The sequence below is a fragment of the Triplophysa rosa genome, linkage group LG18 (assembly GCF_024868665.1).
Source record: "Triplophysa rosa linkage group LG18, Trosa_1v2, whole genome shotgun sequence".
Classification (NCBI taxonomy): domain Eukaryota; kingdom Metazoa; phylum Chordata; class Actinopteri; order Cypriniformes; family Nemacheilidae; genus Triplophysa; species Triplophysa rosa.
Genome location: NC_079907.1, coordinates 11541012 through 11564560, shown reverse-complemented (window position 1 = coordinate 11564560; position 23549 = coordinate 11541012). Strand labels below are relative to the sequence as shown.

At 38.2% G+C, this 23549-nt stretch overlaps 1 protein-coding gene and 1 pseudogene across 1 annotated transcript; both read left to right on the top strand.

Annotated features, from left to right (window-relative positions):
- The first annotated feature begins 55 nt into the window (after positions 1-55).
- Positions 56-7645, top strand: si:dkey-219e21.2 (E3 ubiquitin-protein ligase TRIM39). The gene is made up of 10 exons (XM_057359222.1): positions 56-1298; positions 1712-1848; positions 1982-2080; positions 3184-3315; positions 4464-4601; positions 4982-5110; positions 6223-6274; positions 6407-6433; positions 6531-6557; positions 6655-7645. Exons 1-10 carry the CDS (start codon positions 1190-1192, stop codon positions 7197-7199), a joined length of 1395 nt encoding a protein of 464 aa, XP_057215205.1. The 5' UTR covers positions 56-1189; the 3' UTR covers positions 7200-7645.
- Positions 7646-13902: 6257 nt separating this feature from the next.
- On the top strand, positions 13903-16772 carry LOC130569530 (zona pellucida sperm-binding protein 3-like; annotated as a pseudogene).
- Positions 16773-23549: the final 6777 nt, after the last annotated feature.

Below are 23549 nucleotides of genomic sequence, written 5' to 3'. Positions count from 1 at the left end.
GATAAAATGACACTGAAGATGACACAGAATGACCTCGCCTAAAAGCAGTTATGGGTTATTGCATCTTATCGGGAAAGAGAGATAATTTATCACTGTTGTTAACATGGTTTATATTTACATAAACATTTGCTTCGCACGAGAGTCCCACCCTTGCCAACTTTAGATTTAAATAATGGCAATGTATGAATCTGATTTGTAGTGACTGATTGATGTTTAAGTGAACTTTATATCATAACAAAATAATAAATAATTTAAATGAAGTCTACTGTGAAATATATATCTAACAGAATAATGAACTACAGTATTATTATATAGTGTTGTCACAATATCGTAATTTCACCACACAATTATGGTGGCCAAATTTTTTTATTTGTGATATCTATTAAAATGTCAAAATAATGAGTCAAATTCATCTTTAATTTAGTTTATGTTGTGTTTTTCTCTTTCCATCCAAGTGTAAGGTAACATTAGGGAGTATAAAATCTAGAGCAAACATCCCACATATTTTTAAATTGTTTTTCTTAAATAGTTTTGAGATGATCCACTCTAGCCCAATCTTCTAGATTTTACCATTGTATTACAATCCTTAACCATTAAAGTCACTGACATTTGTACAGTATTGCCTTCATTCATAGTTGTCTAACCTATTTACAGTCAGCAAGCAGGCAGGGTAAGCACTCATATACTATCTAGCTGGCTTACAAAAACTAAAGATTTTACTTCATTATTAATACATTATCTAAAATTGACACTCGTTTTTAGATAACAAAACATTGTCTTTGATGACTTTTGCAGCAAATTATCTTTATGTACTGGAATCGTGCCACTTTTCTTACTGTCTTAATGATGCTGGGAAAGACGATGACCGCTGTCATAAATAGCTTTCCTGGCTTCTTCCTCAGAGAGTTTTACAACAGTAATAAAATCGGGTATAAAGTTCAGACTAGGTTGGCAGTGAGGTAAAACAAAGTGTGAGAGCTCTTCGATGCTCAGTTCTAACAAATGCCTCAAGCGTTTGCCTCACATCCAGATCTTTCATCCTGGGTAAGTCTCATTTGCCCTGTATTTTACAGTATGCACAGCATTCAGCATCACATTGTAAATGCATTTGAAAACATTTGATGACTAGTATTAAATGCATTGTTGATGTAAATAATAATCACAATTATTTTTATTTTTGTTCACATGCATGGATGTTATTGTGGTTGGAAAATATGTTTTATGTACAAATCTTCCTCCTACAGGAGAACAGGAAAAGCCACACAAGATGAAGAGCATCCTGAAGGATAAAACTCTAAGTATGACCCTTTCAGATGACTGCCATAAATTAAACATTACACTGACTGTACTTACGGTATTTTAATAATCTACTGCAATTACTCAGCAGTATTTATATATGCAGACAAGAAATATTTTAATATAAAGCTTAAATAACAATATTAAACATTGTTTTGAGCACATACATAACGATATTTCAGTATTGTGTTTATATATTTACTGCCTGCAAAAATCACAGTAGTTGTTTTTGTGTGCTTTCCTTCCCTATTATATGATTTTTCTCATCTCTTTCAATTATAAAGCACAAAGAAACACGTACAGCATTGTATGACATGTACTTCTTTTTTATTAGTCCGGTATTCATTTGACTGTAAATGCATAACCAGTTATAACTCCTGAAAATGCACTCTTCCCCTTCACTGTTCCACTACAGAAGAGACCCACTTTGAGATGCAGAGTCACTCCATTGGTGCAGTGCGCTGGACGCTACCTGAAGCAGACGTTCAGGTCCACAGCTCTGCTCCCAGCAGCCCCTTCAAAAACTTCAGCGTCACCACAGCCCGTTCACAGGTAACCACTGACTTCACTGATGCTTTGTTAAATGGGTAGTCAAAGAATTATATTATAATGGTCAGTAGATCCGTTTTGGGTTATACGCGCAACTTGTATTTCACAGACTTGGTTATTTATTGGATTTTTTTAGCAAAGGCAACGTCAGCAGGGCTTAAAGGACCTCCGTAGTTTGCAAGAGTGCATCAGATTCATCAGCCATTGGAAGGAACAGGTGGCACAAGTCTGCAAGGTACAACATATTTGTATTATGTATATTATGTGTCTTTGTGTATGTTTTTCTATTGTTTTAAGAAATAAATTCAGTTTAAAACCTGAACTTGACCTATAATAATGTACATTGGATGCTTCAGTGAATTAAGTGTTCATTACTTGGACTATCAAGTCATTTTGTCTCACCCTGGTCCTTGCATTTAAAGACCGGTATAATCTCGGCATGTCTTGTGTGGTGTTTTACCAGTCTGGAAGATTTAATATATATGGGAATAAAAGACATGGGGGCAGTTTCCCGGACAGGGGTTAGCTTAAGACAGGACTAAGCCTTAGTCAAATTAGGACATTTAAGTAGTTTTTACAAACATACCTTACAAAAAACATGACTTGTGTGCATTTTGAGACAAAACAATGCTACTGATGTTTTTTGAGATATGTCACTGCTAACTGTTTTCAGTGTAGACAGCTCTAACATTTACTTTAGTCTAAGACTAGTCATAAGCATTGTCCGGGAAACCGCCCCATGTTGTACTGTATATGTGATTAAGAGTCCTTTAAATCAATTCTCATGTCAAATGACAAGCGATTATTAATTTCTTAGCATGCGTGCAGACTCGAAGGAAACCTTTGGGTTTTATAACCCATACTGTAATATGATAAGCGTTGCCATGAGGGACGTGTACTAGTGCACCAGTTTATTTTAAAGGGGATTGACGCATTTTATGGATGTCAGGGTCACTGATATTGACAATGCATATCTCTGTTTGGATAGTCCACATCTAAGAACAAACCTCTGTGACAAAATCACACTAGCAACACAGTAAGTGTTGCACAGCATGTTATGAGGTGACAAGGTGGGTTATTACTTGTAAAATAAATACCTGTCGTACATAAAGATGATTCTTGCCACAATAAATATTCCAAAAATTTCAACAGGATTTGGCCAACTTTCTCTCCGTCTTCCATTGAGCGTTTAACAACTAGTCAGGCCCCAAACTCTACGCTACTGGATACCCTACTCCCCTTAGAGCCACAAAGTTTAAACATATCAGGAAGATCTGCCAATTACTTTTTTTTAACATTGAAAAGTGGACTAAGAGCATGTATATGTGTGATTCACAGGAGGAGAATGATGCTGGTGAAGGGTGCAGCAGATGGGCAGATGAGCAGACAGACCCCAAAACGGAGCGCAGTCTTGAAGAGAGCCGCAAGCTGATTCTGCAATGGGCCAATGAACTTCAGAGTGTAGACAAGGTGGAGACGTGCTTAAAAATGCTGAAGTGACCTTTTATGTGACCATTGTAAAAAGTCTAATATCAAGCTATTCTGGACCAATTGTGTGATCCTAAAGAAGTTTAAAGTGGCCGTAACTCGGACAGATTCTGCATATCTCATGTTAATCTTGAGTATTTACAGAATAGTATTGCACCCTTCAAATATCCGTAAAGTCTTTAGTTTGATCACATTTATAAAAGACAGATACAGCTTAACAATTATTTCTGAAAACATACGACGCATGCGGGGGGTGGGGGGGGTTGAGGTTGATGCAGAACTAAAGCAAGTGCGCACCCATTGGCAAGAAAACACAAACGTATGACTCATTTTCGCTTACCACGTGCGGTTCATGTCCCGCTCCATCTATCAGTTTCAAATGATCTCCAAATGCAGCGTTATATCCACCGCTTATATAAGATTCCTCACCGAAATGCAGTGAACAAACAAACACAGCTGAACTTCGTGAACGCAGTGCTCTCTCTCTTGCTCCAGCTGGTTGACGTGTGCTCATGCTCCTTCTCCCGCTCTCCTTGGTTGACGTGTGGTTGTGCTCTTTCTTCTGGCGGGTTGACGCGTGGGCATGATTTTCCGAGAGAATCGTCTAATAAGGGACTAAGAAAAGTTGTTACGAAACAGCGTTTCATGTTCGGAAAAAACTTTCCGAAACCTATATGAATGCTGGGGGAGTGTATCAAGCATACGTCATACGTCCAACTCATTTTTTGACAAGTTGACCATGTCAATCATGAGAAGACAGCACGTTTAACATTGTAAACAAGTCAGAATGCATGAAACACCGTTGCACATCCCCTTTAATGATCTTCAGTTCTGAAAATGCACATACGCCCTCTAGGGCGATCTTCTCTGATGACATCAGTTTGACAGCTTGGGCAGAGCATCCGTTAACTCCTCCCCTCCAACTGTCAGTCAAAATGAAACACTTACGTGTATCCAATCAATTTGATGTGGAAAACACAAATCACAGCCTGTATTTTTCTTGTTGGATTTTCCATGATTTTACTTATTTCACAAATACTGTAAAGATGATCGCGGTTTACAGAGACTAACTAAAATCATATAAGAAAGCATGTCCAACTCAATGGTTTATGTGCCGGTTTACATTTCAGCTATCTAAAGATCACCTATGGATGAAGGAGAGGTTTGATCAAGAAGAAAAGGAGAAAACAAAGCTGGATGTTGACCCAAATGAGGCGGTGGATAAGAGGATCATGGAGTGGGCCAAAGAGCTACAAAGTGTATCCGAGGTGAGATATTAAATCGAGGATTTTATAACTTTCTTTTTGTTTAATGAATCACAAAACAGGTCTTCTTATGCTATTACAAATGGAGCGTGTGACTGATTCATTTACATTTGCTGACCCCATAATCACTGTTTTCCTCTTGTAAAATGGCAACTTTAACAACGTTGGTAAATGCACCATTAATTATGTTGTATTGTTTGTTTTGAGTTAACTTGAACGTTTACCTGTGTCTGCCCCTAAGATATTTTGTACTGGTCTTTTTTCCTCTGAGCTTTTTTGGAATTTGTGCGTTAGAAACCTCCACACACAAAAGTAGTGAAATTATTACTGTTTTGATTTATATGTGGATTCACCACCACAGTGTTTGTCTTGTTTGAACGCAGAGCTGTGGAGTGCTGGGAGATGAGCTGGCGCAGATGCTTCGTCTTCTAGGACTGAGGAAGAAGAGACTGATTTGCCTCATGCCACTACTGGAGTTCATCACATGGAGCTTGTTGAAAGAAGACAGCACGGTGAGAAGACCATGAATGCAGTTTCCCATTGAAATGTATGGTTTTTCGCAATATTTAATATATAAGAAATCTTAAAACGACATTTTTAATTAAACAATAGCACACTTAAGGCCATATAAAAATTGTCTAATCATGCGCTGTGCTTATCTGGGACGATGGTGAAGCTATAAAACCTTAGGAGATATAATAGTGCTGATACAACTTTATGGACGAGAGGGGAGCTGATTTCATTCTGGTTGTGTAAAGAGCAGAGTTCAGTAGGGAGCATCAAAGGCTCAGCGTGATTCGGAATTACATGCAGAATGACATTTTTAACGTCTCTGACATGTCATGTGTGTTGTACTATTTTAACCTCCGTGGGTCAATGACAAAATAAGCTATTGGCACATTCGCTTCTACAACATCACCTATCCTGTGCTACCAAGTTCATAGTTTTTGTTATTTACTACTAACAGGTGTTTGATCAAATAGCATTTTCACTGTTTGACATTGTTTGACCACCTGACACAGAACGTGTACCAGCCTACCCATTACATGAAAGCAGCTATTTTTCAGTATTTGAGAGAAATCTACAAACATTTTCCTTCAGCCTGAATAATGTTTTGGGTTCTTCTGGATGATGCAATATCATGTTTACGGTTACTGCTTGTTCACTTCTTAATAAAAGACCCTTGTTGTGGTTGTACCACCCTGACATTTCAAGAACATCCAAATTGTTGGACAAATGTTTTTAAGTTATTTCAACATCTTTAAAACTGATACATGTACAAATTTGTTCATTAGAAAGGTTTCAAATATAAAATAATGACACAGCGCCTTCATCACAAGCTCTCGCGTGCCTGGAAAACTCAAAGTCTGCACATTACAAACTATCTCTGGCGCGAGGAAAAGCCTGAAGAAATGAAGAAATGCGCAATGCGCGTTTGTAATATTAATTTGCAACATAAATTCGCAAACAGCCAACTCGTCTAAGGAATCAGCTATCGCCGATGTGTCTGGGTATCGTCAATACACAATAGTATCGGAACAACCCTAATATGCGTATGATATACAGGTTTATAACAATATGTTTTTGCTAGCTGTTTATTATGTGTTTTCTGTATGTATTGTAGAGTATTGTTCCTCACCTGTGGCTTTCAGCTAAACAGCGCACCTGGAAAGCTGGTAAGAGATCCCAATTGTAACTCGTGTATGTGTTTCATTATGTCTTCTATCACCACCATTTTACAAAATATGACACTGCACTAACGAAACTGACACTCATCAGTAATGCCATGATTCTCTTTTCTCAAACAGGCATGCCACGATACATCCCAAATTCAGGTAACATTTTCAGTTTTTTTCCAATTTCTTGTATATCTGATGTATATAAAGCTATGGTCACAGTACAGAAAATTTCTCATTTGTATTTCTCATTTAGTTTGGAGCTGGATTGGCAGCGCAGCAGGTAGGATTAATGCTTAAATATTAGACGCCACCACACAAGCACCTCCCAGCATCATATAGTGTCAGTTCTAAACTCTGTGCCTCTTTCTCTCGAACAGCTGATGTAACTCTTGATCCCATGACAAACCACCCCTGGTTGCAACTGTCTGATGATCAAAAGAAGGTTCAGGAGGCTCTAAGCGAAGCCGATGTGCCCTATAGCCCTCAGCGCTTTGACAGTTGGCCCTGCGTCCTAGGCTGGGAAGGCTACATGAGTGGCTGCCATTACTGGGAACTGGAAACTGCAAACAACGGTTATTGGAAAGTGGGGGTGACAACTGCTTCCTCGAAGAGACACGGTCGCTTTCCAATGAATTCATCTAATGGTTATTGGGCCCTGTGGCGTAGCACAAGACAGTTCTTTGCCTGCACCAATCCCGAAACGCCCCTGCCGCTTACTCTAGTCCCCCGGAAGTTAGGGATCTACATTGATTATGAGGAGGGACAGATTTCTTTTTACAATGTAGAGAGCAAGTCTCACATATACACCTTCACAGGACACTTTAATGAGAAGCTGTACCCGTTCTTTGCCCCGTTGGATGGTAGGACCCTTATAACTATTTGGTCTCCTAAAGAACACAGCAATCAAGCAAGGCAGGTTTAAAAGATCATGTTGCTTTCTTTCTGAAATAAAAATGTTTTGTTTAAACAGCTACAAATGAATCATAATAAGGACTGAGTTGGTCATGAATCTATTATTTATGACAATGTTCACATTTTAAAACAAAACTCCGAAAACAAAACGATTTCACTCCATGGTGGGCTGGACCCACTAAATGAGAGCTACTGAAACTACCCCATCTCAGCACACACTAATGCCTATATTTGTTGTTTGTAAATACAACATTTACATAATTGTTTCACCTACATAAATCTAGCCATTTATACATCTTGTATTGTTTTAAAGCCTTCTTGTTTGCATCAATAAGTTGTCAAAAACAACAAGGTATTTATTACTGAAATGTTTGTGTAAATAAACTTAAATCTGTTTAAAGCCAAACCATTCTATTTATTACAAAAGTCCAAAAAGATGATTTGCTGTCTTAATAAAACACGTCACCTTGTGTTCACGTATTGTTCACTTGCTTTTAACACCTGACCCCATTAAACCAAGCTATGGAGCTACCATCCTAAAGATTTCAGCTCCAACCCCAATCAAACACAGCTGAACCAGCTAATCAACAAGATCAATGTTGCTTGATAATTACAGACAGTTGGAGCAGGTATGGAGCTGCATTCTGCAGTACAGTAGCTCTCCAGCAGCAGGGTTGGAGATCCCTGAGCTAACTATTACGGGATAAATATGGTAAGGAAATAAATGAACTTAAGGCTCATTTGAACAGGTGAGCTTGTAGTTCAGACACACTTGAAGTCTAAATCCTGAACATGGCTGGGAAGGTCATTCCAAAGTTTAGGGGCCAAGTAGGGGAAAGATCTAACACCTTTACAGGATTTTGGTATTCTATCGTTGTCAATCCAGTGTTTGGCTAAAATAACTGCTGGCCACATGAAATCGCCTGCCAGCACATCACCCAGTCCATCTTGATAAACAAGCATGAACTCAACCACGGTTAACCAGGGATGTGGAAATTCCATAATGATTACTTGCAGTTTTGTTTGCCTTGTTTTTGACTGTTTTAGCATACTGTTGTTTTTGGCTGTTTTTTTACATTGTCAGAATGCACATATCACTGTCCACAATCTCCTAATCCTACACATCTGATAAAACTTGACTAGAAGGCAACCAAATCCCTACCCTATCCTTATATCTTAATGGCATACTCCATCCAAAAATGAAAGTCCTGTTCTAATCCTGTATATGTTTCTTTGTTCTGTTGAACACCAAGAAAGATATTTGGAAGAATGTTAGCAATGGACATTTCTGGAACATCACTTACTACCATAGAAGGACAAATAAAAATGGTAGTCAATGGTGCCCCAGAACTGTTTGCTTTCCTAAATTCTTCAAAATTTCTAATTTTATGTTCAACAGATTGAAATTTGCCAGGATTCCACCCCTTTCAAACGTACTGTATGCATTGATGCACATATGGTCGAAACAACTAGTTTGATGCATGCACTCAAGCCACACTATATATCTCATGGAGCATTTCTTCATATTTACATACTTTAACTGGCAAATTTCAGCCTTCAAAGGATCCTCGTTCAAGCTGACCCTAAACAATAGGCCCAGGGGTTAGTGCATTGGATTTGGGGCTTGTAGGATGTCGAACTGAGGCCCGGCTTTTTCTTTCAATACAGGGGAACCTTATCTGACAGCAATATTATTTGTTGTCAGGATAAGTACTCCTGCTTTGATGAAAAGTTTACTGATATCAGGCTGAAACTCTGTGAACCTACTTGTTGTGGTGTTAAAAGTCAACAGTGTTAATGTGACACAAGTATGAACTTTCTATCTAATGGAACAAGGAGGAACTGTATGTGACAGTAACATTCTCAGATGTCAGATAACATTCCCCCTGCTTTAATTGGCTAATTTCAGCCTTCAGAGGCTTCACATTCAAGCTTCCTGAAAACAAAAGTCCCTCTGGTCCAATGCATTGGGTTTGTAGGTGGCAGGTTGGGGGATTAAGGCCCAGCTTTACTTTTCTCATTCAATAAAGGGGAACCTTATCTGACAGTAACTGTGACGAGGGAGGCGTGACGAGAGCCGTGAGGCAGGGAGGCGGGGCCGGTGGCGTGAGTGATAGTGGGAATCAGCTGCGTGCACACCGGTCCCGCATGTCTCACGGAGGAGATTGGAAGCATGAAAGGACGAGTGACAGGAGTGTACGGCGAGAGAGGACGGGGCCCGGACATATGTTAAGTTTTGTTTACGTTTGTGTGGCCGGCAGTCTACCGTGAGGTGGCTGCCGGCCTTTTTACTTCCGGATTATTGTTTGTTTATTTTGATTAAAGTTTATTGTGAATGTTCGCCGGTTCCTGCCTCCTTCCTTCCCTTTTATTGAGCTTTTGCTACAGTAACATTCTCCTGTTTTAATGAAAATGTAGTGATATCAGGCTGAAACTCTGAGAACCTACGAGTTATGGTGTTAAATGTCAACAAGTAATAACTTTCTATCTAATGGAACACAGGGGGAACGGTATTTGACAGTAACTTTCTCAGCCATCAGTTTCCTCTGCCTAAATTGGCATATTTTAGCTTTCAAAGGCTCCACATTCAAGCTGCCCAGAAGACAAAAGGCCCAGGTGTCCAGTGGTTAGGGCATTGGCTTTGTGGGGTGCAGATTGCTTGGTTGAGGCCCAGCTCTCTTTTTTTCTCATTCAATATAGGGGAACCTTATTTGACAGAAACTTTATTAGCTTGTCTATGTAAATATGAATAAATGCTTCATGAGACATACAGTGTTGCTTGTGTGCAGGCATCAAACTAATTGTTTTTGACTATATGTGCATCCATGACAACTAAGAATGTTGCTGTCAGATGAGGTTCTCCTGTGTTCAATGAGAAAAAAAGAAAGGGGATTTGGGCTTCAAACCACCAACCTGCCCATGACAAACCCAAAGCACTAACCACTACACCAGTTGGCCTATTGTCTGAGCCCAGTTGAAAGTGAAGCCCAGGGTGCTTACGTATTTTCAAAATATATAAATATCTTAAACCTTACAAACTGATGTTTATATTGCATTTCTAAATATGTTTATTTATGTGTGAAAATATATATCTATCAAATATTAAACTAAGTGAAGGATTTTTTTTGCAATGTGTATTTTGGTTTCTACTAAGAATAACAAACCTCCCCATGGTAATCTAAATCTTAAAATAAAAATATTACAATATTAGAACTTTAATTTAATGAAAATATTTTCATTTGATCAAAACAGCAGCTGGACTGCATTTCTGCACTGCAGTCAAATCAGCAGCAGCTATTTTAATTGTTGTTTGCAATATATGGGTCTTTCTGATAATTGGCTATTAAATATTGCCATATATGGGCATATTGATGTGCGACGCTCTGGTGAGGCTGTGATGTGCTTTTCCGCTCATCAGTCCTGAGGTCAAATTATCACAAGCCTAAATTAAGATGAATAGTTTTAAAATGTTTGCTCTCATTTCTTGCAAGATAGTAGTGAAACTGCAACATGTAGCATTGTAAAGAGAATATTTGCGACTTTTATTTTTTTATTTTGAAGATTGTTTTGATAAAAACTATGATATCTTTCATGGAGTGTGCATGTCCAGGAAACCCAAGGTGGCTGGCCGGTCTAACGTTACATTGGTATGTAGCTGCTTTAATTCCTATCTCTTGTAAACATTTATGTACATTTTAACATTCATGTAAAAATGTCCGTTCTATAAATTACCTTATGACTCTGTGTTACGTGAGTTTGTTATAAAAGAATTACTGGTGACAGAACCAAATCAATTATTCTGCTAATACCATAGTTACCACATCACTGTTTTTGTTGACCACATCACATACTGTAGTCCAAAATCAAAAAAGCATTTAAGGACTAAAACCTGACAAAAGTCTTGAAATATAACATGACTTGTAGTATGCATGGTAACCACAGGCCTGTAATGAATTGTTCCTTTCTTAAATTTCTAGGGAATTATTGTCTGCACTGTAGTTACAAAGTCAATTAACCAGTACCACTTTAGTAACCATGGATTAATCCAAATGTTTTTATCTTCTTTCCTATGTTCTTTTGCAGACGCAAAGAAGGCAACTGTTGGAAAGTTGGGCCAGACCATGAATTCTGAAGCAGTTTTGAAGTTACAAAATAAGAGAAGGGAGACATAAGCTTGTTCCACTTAAAGGGAACAGTTCAAAAAACATGAAATTCTTTTGTCACTTACTCACCCTCTTGTCATTTCAAACCTCTTCTTTCTTCCGCAGAACACAAAAGAAGATATTTTGAAGAAAGTTGGTAACCGAACAGCATTGGACCCCATTCACTTCTATTGTATGGACACAAAACCAATGCAAGTGAACGGGGTCCAGCTAACAACATTTTTCTAAATATCTTCTTTTGTGTTCTACAGAAGAAAGAAAGTCATACAGGTTTGAAATGACAAGAGGGTGAATAAATGATGACAGAATTTTTATTTTTAGGTGAACTATCCCTTTAAGCTTTAGTAGTATCTTAAGGCCAAATGTAGCTCCTAACTTGCAGATTTCGGAAAATTCTTAAAAATAATGACCGTGTCAGTCCTAATTATAGGACTCGTAAATTTTTACTTCAATTGTATTTCACAAGTGCTTTAGTGCTAAAATCAGTTGCATGTGAGGCTGACAGTTTACTGAACATATACTTGTTTCATTTTAAAATCTGCATACAACAACTTTTTATTTTACAGTTTTTATTTGAATATGTCAACATATTTATTTTAAAATCTTTATTTGAATGTGGCAGCATGATACCTTGGTTTACATATTTCTATGATTAAATCACTGAGAGAAACCCTCATGAGCCAATTGCTGTGGGTATTAATAAGTCTGCTGACATCCAAAGTAATGAGGTTAACTCTGCCCTTTCTCTCGGTAGCTTTGTGAATAGGTTTTAAGAGGAAACTCTCAATTAAAAACTTTTACTGCTATTTAGGAGAACTCCTAGTGCTAAGATAAAATGTTTTGTGAATATGGCCCAAAGTCTATTATTTGTTGCTGGCTTGATTCATGTTGTTTATGTAAAGTCAATGTGCTTTAAATGTTATACACTCTGTACTTTCTTGTTTTTGCATTGCATTATCTGGAAAATGCCATTTTTAATGTTATCTGAGTGCTTGATTTATTGAGGGAGTGTCAGATTATAAATGTATGTAAAATGAAATGTTAGGAGTGTTTTTTTAACAAAGTGGAAATAAATGTGTATATAATGTTTCTTTATATGTGAAATATACTAAAGGAGATTTAATTGAATATATATTTTTAAATAGATTTAAATAAAATAAACCAGGAAACTATGTTAACAAATATTAAAGATTAATTTATGGACATATATTGCAAAATAATATATTTACATAGATGCGCATGTAAACTTATTTCCATGTAAAGGAAATAAATGGATGTAAATATATCCATTACACATGTGAAAAATATTAAAAAGTGGCCAAAATCGAATATTTAAATATATTTTTAACATATAATGCTAAATAGATTTACATATACTGTACATATAACATATAATTAAATTTTTTACATTTAAATATACAAAATATATTTATTATTAATATATTTCAACCTATGTAACTTCTGTATGGGAAAGCATTCAAGAACTATTATTTACACAGACAAAACACTATGGTAAACATATATAACACTGGCCAATATATTTATTTGTCTGTTAGTCTAGCCTTTTCATTACTAGTAGAGTGATACTGGCACATTGGTAAAAACTCTCCCTAGGGACTCTCCCTAAAGTTCAGAGCACTGACCAATATGAATCTGCTAACAGGCCGAAGAACCAATCAAATCATTTATTTCACCATCTCTGGTGGGACGTTTTTTTCTCAAACATGAAACTTGTAGAACTTGTTGGCATAATTGCTGCGACTCCCTAAATTTGTAAATAAATTTAATCGTTTTGAACTCCACAAACCATGAACATAGTTTTGAAAACATGCTTTTAAATTTTTATATACTGTAGTCCTGAATATAATTTTGTTATCATTTTCCCACTCGACTGCTCGTCGTACTCTCCATATAATATAGGTTGTCATTTGTTGAAACTAGTAACTAGGTATTAGCACCTATTGTATTATTTCTGCTGTATGACATATCGCTTTATTTCTCCCTGAATTCCCTGTTAGTCATTTTGGATAAAAGCGTCTGCTAAATGACTAAATGTAAATGTAAATGTAGGTCATGCTGAATCAAGTTTAACATACAACCACACGATTCGATCACACAGTCTAATAACAATACAATTGGAATGGGGAGGAAAAATGATAAATTCACAATAAATTATTTGAACTGTTGTGATCATGGTTCATGTGAAGATATGAAGAAATCTGTTCGCTTATTAAGCTTTATTATTTTATATACTTTCTAGCGCATAAAACAAGTGCAGCTGCCAGCTGCTTTACGGTTGGTTGTGTTTTGACTTGACACAACCAACTTTTTGGCAAGAGTATAGCTCTTAATACAAAGTACTCACATCCTGATTTCCATCTGCATAATACATGTCCAACAACATCCACCTGTTGCAAGCTGGTTAGGTAAGTTAACAAGTCTAGAGAAGCATTATTCCAATCACTAGAGGAGTGGAGCCATCCTGATTTCCAGATGTATACATTTTGATGCGGGGTCCTAATGTTTCATGGAAATTCATGTTTAGTAATGATGGGGCTGTGGCAAGTTGGATTTGGCTTGGTGCATGTGCTTGCATTTGGCTTGTCTGATGCACAATGGCGAGGAAGATCAGCTCAAACTCTGAAACCTCGTACATTTAGGCCTCAGTCACAAATGCAAGTTCCTCAGCAGAGTGAAACCAGGATGCTTCAGTTTCCCCAAACCAACACCCCCATGCTTGTGCCACAGAGATTTCCTTCTCAATGCAAATTTTCAATGCAGACTCCTGGTGTGGTTGGTGGAAGGCCCGGTCAAGATCATGTTGGAGTTCAGTCTAAACCAGTGGTCACCAACCCTGTTCCTGGAGATTGACCGTCCTGCAGACTGCAGCTCCATCCCTGCTTCAGCACACCTGTCTGTAATTATCAAGCAAACCTGAACACCTTGATTAGATAGTTCAGGTGTGTTTGATTGGGGTTGGAGCTGAAATCTTCAGGACGGTCGATCTCCAGGAGCAGGGTTGGTGACCACTGGTCTAAACAGCTTTTGCAGGGTCCGATGGAAAAACTGACGTGGACATTTCCAAGACTGCCAGAACAAGCAGTACAGCCAGAGATTCCTTTTGAGCTGTGGTACCCTTTATCTCCCAAGTGTAGTAGGGGCTCAGTGCAGTGTGAATTCCGTGTATGTGGAAGTGATGGCGGACTTCTTTGGGACTGAAAAACAGCTTTAGCTTTTAATGTAGTTTCAACTTAATTTTTTAGACCTTATCTATTTCCTTGAAACGGATGAGTGGCAGTTTGAGAAACCTTAAAACCAGTACTTCCTGGGTGACATTGTGAATATTGAGGCTCCTCTGAAGACGTACAACCATGTACCTGTCCGTGTGTTTGTGGACAGTTGTGTAGCCACTGTGTCCCCTGACGTGAATTCCGCCCCCAGATACTCATTCATTGAGAATAATGGGTAGGACATGACCATTTACCCAGCCTATCCTGGAAGTATTGCAGGGTGTTTAACTTGTTTCTTCACCAGGTGCCTGGTTGATGCCAAGTTCACCGGCTCGAGCTCTCGCTACCTGCCTTGAACTCAATTTGATAATCTGCAGTTTCAGCTGGAGGCTTTCAGGTTCCAGCAAGTGAACAATGGGCTGGTATGTATTTGCCTTTGTTTTGAGTACATTATAGTGCACTGTTTGGAAACTAGAACACTGTTGTCTTTGCAGATCTACATCACATGCATTTTTAAGGCGGTTCCTGTAGCCACTCCAACAAATCCTGAGCAGAAGTCTTGCTCGTTCTCCCCTAATGGGTATGTTGCTCCCAAATAGTCATCACTGGGTCAGTAGGGTGATGTTGATCATTTGAGGACGTGTCTTTGTTTGGCAGGTGGGTGTCTATGGATGAATCTGATCAGGTGTGTGGCTGCTGTGACTCAACCTGTAGCAGCAGTAGTGCAGGTTCTTGGAGGTATGGGTTAACATGGACTACAAATGATTCTGATTTGGGGTGACCACCCAACAAACCAAATGTGGGACAGGTAAACTGTTTGTGTGGGACACCATTGAAAGGTAGCGCAAAACTGTAATCTAATGGAATGAAAACATTATATAATTTTATCTTATAAAAATTGTTACTTAGTCCATTCCAACTACAAAATTAAGGCATAGATCAAATGTCATGTAACATAAAAATTTTAATGATTTCAACTTAAGGTTCACTGTCTCTTTAAATTTAGAGCACAGAACAGATGTGGAGTTATCATTTTGTTAACTTTGAAGATCTTCTCAAAGAGAAAACTAAAGGAATAAAGAACGAACAAATAATGAAAGTTTCTCCTTTAAAATTTATAATTGTTAAATAATGCATTTAATGATTTGCAAAATTTTTTTATATGCTAACCACAACCTATAGGCTAAACAGTTTCAAAGCCACAGTTTACGATGTGTTTGAGGTTTTTACCCGGCAAGTTGACTTCAGAGGATCGCCACCCGATTTACTGACAGACGTCGCAGCCTCTTGATTACTGAAACCACTGCCGTCTTAAACATTGGCTAAAAGTCAGGCTTTAAAAAAAGTTGCGTTTGTATGAACTCGTTGGACACTGGAGTGCACCGGGTTGCTGCTTTTGACACACGAGCGCTGTTAAATAAACAATGGCGCAAACAAGCGTCTCATGTGCGTTTCGGGTTAGAGCGCGTTTCTTAAGCCCATTGCACATTGAGTCCGAAATTTGCGTCCGAAATTTCCGCACGTTAAAAATAAATACGACCTCACGTTGTGTCAGTCACATTTACACACTGCCTCCGATATTTTCGTCCGTCATAAAAAAATTCGGACCGGGTTCGATTTTCTGCGTTTTCGAATCCCTATAAAGCATTTTGAGTGGCTTTTTTTAACAAGAGCCAAATACGAAAAAACGCATACGAAAATTTCGGACTGTATGTGCAAATACCTTTTAATGTGACAACTAAAAACCAACAGACTGATGAAAATGCGGGTCTTTTCTCAATATGCGACGTGCGGGACAAGGGGTGAAAATGCTGTGCGGTACAAAGCAAAGCGGGACGGGTGGTCACCCTATTCTGATTATGGTCTTGGAAGTTTCTCACTATACTTGTCTTTTCTCCATAGATCTACGGTGGGAGCAAACATCTGTTGGTGTCGTGGTGAAAGTCGATCAGCCAATGTAGAAAGAATTCACGAAGACCAGAGAGCCAGGTTTCAAGAGGTTTCAATCCTTATTTGCTCGAGCAATCAAAGAGAGACATACAGAGTTCATCTGATGATGTCCAACGAATACATGTCTGACTCCATCTTTTATACATTGTTCTCAAGTTGTTATCACAGTTCAAACCAATCATGTTTTACCTGACATCATCTTCTACCAACCAGGTTTTACATGACATCACTTATTTTTATTAGTCCATCCCCTTACACTCGCTACAGATACATTTCACGTTACAGTTAGATTTCCGGCCTACCATATTAGGATTTAATCGTAGGGTGCGCCTCTCAATCAACACATATATACACTCACCTAAAGGATTATTAGGAACACCTGTTCAATTTCTCATTAATGCAATTATCTAATCAACCAATCACATGGCAGTTGCTTCAATGCATTTAGGGGTGTGGTCCTGGTCAAGACAATCTCCTGAACTCCAAACTGAATGTCAGAATGGGAAAGAAAGGTGATTTAAGCAATTTTGAGCGTGGCATGGTTGTTGGTGCCAGACGGGCCGGTCTGAGTATTTCACAATCTGCTCAGTTACTGGGATTTTCACGCACAACCATTTCTAGGGTTTACAAAGAATGGTGTGAAAAGGGAAAAACATCCAGTATGCGGCAGTCCTGTGGGCGAAAATGCCTTGTTGATGCTAGAGGTCAGAGGAGAATGGGCCGACTGATTCAAGCTGATAGAAGAGCAACTTTGACTGAAATAACCACTCGTTACAACCGAGGTATGCAGCAAAGCATTTGTGAAGCCACAACACGCACAACCTTGAGGCAGATGGGCTACAACAGCAGAAGACCCCACCGGGTACCACTCATCTCCACTACAAATAGGAAAAAGAGGCTACAATTTGCACGAGCTCACCAAAATTGGACAGTTGAAGACTGGAAAAATGTTGCCTGGTCTGATGAGTCTCGATTTCTGTTGAGACATTCAAATGGTAGAGTCAGAATTTGGCGTAAACAGAATGAGAACATGGATCCATCATGCCTTGTTACCACTGTGCAGGCTGGTGGTGGTGGTGTAATGGTGTGGGGGATGTTTTCTTGGCACACTTTAGGCCCCTTAGTGCCAATTGGGCATCGTTTAAATGCCACGGCCTACCTGAGCATTGTTTCTGACCATGTCCATCCCTTTATGACCACCATGTACCCATCCTCTAATGGCTACTTCCAGCAGGATAATGCACCATGTCACAAAGCTCGAATCATTTCAAATTGGTTTCTTGAACATGACAATGAGTTCACTGTACTAGAATGGCCCCCACAGTCACCAGATCTCAACCCGATAGAACATCTTTGGGATGTGGTGGAACGGGAGCTTCGTGCCCTGGATGTGCATCCCACAAATCTCCATCAACTGCAAGATGCTATCCTATCAATATGGGCCAACATTTCTAAAGAATGCTTTCAGCACCTTGTTGAATCAATGCCACGTAGAATTAAGGCAGTTCTGAAGGCGAAAGGGGGTCAAACACCGTATTAGTATGGTGTTCCTAATAATCCTTTAGGTGAGTGTATATCATGTGCTCTTTATCCTTTCCGGGGGATTTTCGGACGATACATGATTTAACATTGGTTTTAAAAATGAACTCATGGTTTAGTGATAATGAGCACCCCAGCGTCCTTGGCTGTATGCGATAAGTTAAACTCCTCTACAAAAAGTGTGTGGTTTTATTAAAAATGAGCTCATTTTTTAGCGTAAGAATAAGCAACCCATGCAGCGTTTTTAATTAAACTTCTCTACAAAAGTGTGTGTGGTGTACGTGCAGTTCCTGTCTTAGTGTGATAAGATATTTGGTGTGTTCAAGTGCTCAAACTCATACATGAGTCCCGTAGCCCTTGTTAAGATCAGAGAAGTACATGAACTCTATAACTACCTTTAAATGTATTCTTTTATATAAGGAACCTATTTTATATAAGAAAACTCGGTAAAATATTTAGAATATAAGAAAAGTCAATAATATGTCTAGAAAAACCACCATATTGGGCACCTCAATGTGAAGGAATTTGGCTTCCGTAGACTAATTTGAGATGGCTATGAGGTCAAGTGATGAATAAAAACGGTTAAGTGATTTATACATGGTCTATGTGGTCATGCTTCAAGAAGTCTTACATATCTCATCATGTTTGCCATGTTATGGTTATGATTTGTCACTCAAAGCCCTTTAAGCGGTAATTTGGATGAATACTTGTTACAGGACTTTTACTGATTGTTGCTAGCTAATGCATGATGGGTACAAAAAGCCTGTACCTACCCAAAAATAACATATCCCTACCCTGAGCTTAAATAGGTCAACAACTTAACTTTGGTTGTGAACTTCACACAAACTGCAAATTCTTCCTTAAATCAGATTTGGTTGACGTGTTTTCCAAGGGACAATGATGTCGATTTGAACAGCAAGTTAAAATGAGGAAAGCCTATTTTAGTAGCTTCCATGGCTCATGTAGCTTGTGAAGAACTCAATGTGTTAATGAATGGTTCTCTATAGCAGTTCATGTGATGCAATGCATAGGTGGTGTTGTAATGGAAGCTAGAGTGACATTGTTGAAGCATGAAGATGGATTCTTGCCACTGTACACACTGTTGCCTTTAGTATGCACATGCTATTAGATTTTACCTTATCAACTTTGTTTTGAGTTTGTCTTAGTTTGTAGTCAGTTTTAGCAACGCAACTGACAACCACTTCGTTCAATTCAAATTTGATTGTTTTGCAATGTAAAAATATGAAATATTCCCAACTAGGCCTATGCCTTATATTTATATTAGCGTTAACTCTTAACTGCAATTGGACTGTTGTATTCAAAGTATATCTTAAAGGGATAGTGATATGACAACTTTTTGCCACACCTTCCAATGTCTGGTGAGTGGTGACTTGGGAAAATCTACCTGCCAACTGTTTTTGCAAAAACGGGCAGTTACTATATACTACCCCTCAACATATTTAGGTAACACTTTACAATCTGTGACCCTGGACCACAAAACCAGTCTTAAAGTAGCACAGGAATATTTGTGGCAAAAGCCAACAAAACATTGTGTGGAACAATTTTTCTTTTATGCCAAAAATCATTAGGATATTATGTAAAGATTGTGTTACATGAATATATTTCTACATTAAATGTATCGACTTCATTTTTGTTAGTGGCTGCAGCAAAATCACGAAAAAAAAGGCCAGAAACACACATACAAACTCCGCTCGCTGCTGCCCGCTGTTTGGGAATTTCAGCTTTCAGCTTTCGGGTTCATTTACTTTCCACAACGTCATTACAGCGGAAAGCTCATATGAGAGCGATATAACAAATCTGTTTCTTAGCAACGGCCTGCTACAGCGCCTCTGATGGACAACTTCAAAGGTAATTTTCTCAATATTTAGATTTTTTGCATCCTCAGATTCCAGAGTTTTAAATAGTTATATCTCAGCCAAATATTATCCTAACAAACCTTACATCAATTGAAAGCTTATTTATTCAGCTTTCAGATGTATAAATCTCAATTTTGAAAAATTGACATAAAACTGGTCACATATGATTCTGTTTGTAACTAATGAACAATACTTATAGCACTAACCTTTACTAATCAATTTTCCATTGAAAGCTGTATCTGCTAAAGTTGATGCAAAATTAAAAACAAATTTTAATGTTTTACGGTAATCATATTGCAAAACTTGGTACTTATCCAACCACAAATATCTAAAAGTTGACAAAAAATGACAAATAGTTGAAAAAAAACCCTCTTTGAGCTTGTCTAAATGTACATAAGTGTCCTAAGTCATATCTGAAAAACTATAGGGAATTCACAAAACTACTCTATAGGCTATACTGGAACCTATGTACTCCATTACACATGCCACTACACATGTTTTTGCTTTTTTGTACAACCAAAAGGGTCTAAATAAAAAAAAGTAAAGCCTGGTCTCTGTTTTACCCTAAAATAATGCATTAATTGAAAAGATATTTAAAATAATTTTTTATTGTTTTCAGTGGGTCAAAATCGGTAATAATTATTGCATAAATATTATTACCATCAATTTCTCTAAAAATGTGAAAAAAAGAAAAAACATTATTAAACATAATGTATTTCACTAATTTAATAAATTTTCCTGAAAAAAAGTTAAATTGTTAAGGCGTGTGACCCCTAAACAAAGAGTCAGATGGTGAAAAGATAAATAACGAATTACTTTTTTAATGGCATCAAAATGGTACTTTTCAGGAAGTAAAAAGAGAAAAGCAGAGAAAGAAAAGCAAGCTCAAAATAAAGGTATGTTCTGCTTTACATTGTTTACGCAAACTAATTTAAAGTCACCATGAAACGGACCTTGCGATTGACTTCTTTTCCATATCGTGACATGTATCCGAGTGTGAAATTAGAAAGAAGAATTGTAATTATTGTGTATTTTATTTTCACTGGTCAAATTAGATTAGATTAGATTCAACTTTATTGTCATTACACATGTACAAGTCAACGAAATGTAGTTTTGTCTAACCAGAAGTGCAATAGCAGCAAGTGCAGGATATACAGTAGTTGCATAAGTGCAGAAAAAAATCAGTATTATGAAGTAGTTTACAGATGGGTATGTACAGTGAACATAATATACAGATGGCTATTACTATAAACAGAAATATACAGATGGGTATATACAATAAGTTAGGCTATGGTGAGTAGTAGTGCAATGGATATAGAGTAGTGCAAATAAATTATGGACAGAAGCTATCCAAGTAACAGTGCAGTGGAAGAAGTTATTGCATATTTAGTTGAAGTACCGGAGGATGCATGTGTAAACAGTAGGTACTGCAATGAACAGTCCAGTAGTGCAAATAACAAAACTTTAGCCAGGTGCATGGGCAGGAGAGAAATCAGTCTGTGGGCGGGAAGAGAGGAGTCCTTAAGAATGCTGCGAGCTCTACGTAGATAGCGTTTCTTCTGGATGTCCTCAATGGCTGGAAGTGGAATCCCTGTGATGCGCTGGGCAGTTTCCACCACTCGCTGCAGTACTCAACTCAACTCAACTCAACTTTATTTATATAGCGCTTTTACAATTTTCATTGTTACAAAGCAGCTGTACATGAGACACATTGACTACAAGCAAAACAATCAAAGTTGTACCTGCAAAAACAAGAAAAGGTTGAAAACACAGAAGACAGACACACCCACACACAAAACACTCCACAGACACAACACGCACACACACACACACACCAACACACACAGACACAGAGACACACACACACACGTACGTACACAGACAAGTACGCACACACACACACGCTCAGTGAGAACACACATTTAGGATAAAGGAGAGAGAAGCACAGGTCAAATATAACAGATAATAAATTCCTATATGCAATATTAATTAAGTAAAACTTTAAGATTCTAAAGCAGCCCCCCCGGTCAGGCAGATAGTGCAAAAACAGTATGCAAACGGTGGCGAGGAACCCAAAACTCTAATCGAGAAAAAAAACCTCAGGAGAACCCAGGCCCAACCAGGGGATTCCAGTTCCCCTCTGGCAAAAGCTGCTGCCTCTGCACAAGCTCCAGAGAACTTGCACAACAAGGCTAAATAAAATAAATAAACTTAATAATAAAATAAATTATAGTTTAAGATTATCATTAATAATCTAATAGCATTTGAAATTTTGTGGTGAAGACATGTCAAGAGACCGCGTCCTTCTTTATCCAGCTCTATCATCTCAGCTCTTGTCAGGTCCCCACTTCCCATTCTCCGCTCTACCATCAGGTCAGGCCATGAACTGCATCCTGCTCGCTGTGGTAACCTTGGAACAATGAGACAAGACTGGCTGAGAGTAGAGTACTGTTCTGTACTCTTTGATGCAACAAGTACATCAGTTGTGTTTTTGGTTCCGGTTGATCTAACTAATGCAGCCTAAACCCTCTGAAGATTTATATTATGGAAGAGTAGTGTATGCAAGATTAAAAAGATGCGTCTTTAGTCTAGATTTAAACTGACAGAGTGTGTCTGCCTCCCGGACAGTGCAGGGAAGACTATTCCAAAGTTTAGGCGCTAGATAGGAAAAGGATCTACCACCTGCACTTGATTTTGAAATTCTAGGTATTACCAACTGACAGGACGCCTGAGAGCGTAATGCACGTGAAGGACTGTAATACAAAAGGAGTTCATTCAAGTACTGAGGAGCTAAACCATGTAAGGCTTTATAGGTAATAAGCAAGATTTTAAAGTTAACGCGATGCTTTATAGGTAACCAGTGCAAGGTTGACAGAACCGGGCTAATATGTTCATACTTTTTTGTACGTGTAAGAACTCGAGCTGCCGCGTTTTGGACCAATTGGAGTTTTTGTAATAAGCCTGCAGGGCAACCACCTAACAGTGCATTACAGTAATCTAGTCTTGATGTCATGAATGCATGAATTAACTTCTCTGCATCTGAGATTGACAGCATATGACGTAGTTTAGATATATTCTTAAGATGGAAAAACGCAATTTTACAGGTGTTGGCGACGTGGCTCTCAAATGACAGATTACTATCGAATAGAACGCCAAGATTCTTTGCTGACGACGAGGGTTTTATGGAACATCCGTCAATAGTTAAACAGTATTCTTGGTTGTTACTTATAGCAGTTTTCGGTCCAATAAGTAACACTTCCGTTTTGTCCGAGTTCAGTAATAAAAAGTTGTTACTCATCCAGTTTTTTATATCGACTATGCATTCCATTATTCGATGGAACTGCTGTGTTTCATGAGGCTTCGAGGAAATATAAAGTTGAGTATCATCAGCATAACAGTGAAAGCTAACTCCGTGTCGCTTTATTATATCTCCTAGAGGTAGCATGTATAATGCGAAGAGCAGAGGCCCTAAGACTGAGCCCTGTGGTACACCGTACTGGACTTGCGATTTGCGTGACACCTCATTGTTTATTGCTACAAATTGAAAACGGTCGGATAAATAAGATTTAAACCATTTCAAAGCTATTCCCTTAATGCCGAC

Bases quoted from the DNA above. Each gene is read 5' to 3' on its own strand.
- si:dkey-219e21.2 (XM_057359222.1), top strand. From the start codon at position 1,190: ATGGATGTTATTGTGGTTGGAAAATATGTTTTATGTACAAATCTTCCT. The intron at 3,316-4,463 runs GTGGAGACGTGC...TTTACATTTCAG, and splicing joins AACTTCAGAGTGTAGACAAG to CTATCTAAAGATCACCTATG. The intron at 6,558-6,654 runs GTAGGATTAATG...TCTCTCGAACAG, and splicing joins CTGGATTGGCAGCGCAGCAG to CTGATGTAACTCTTGATCCC.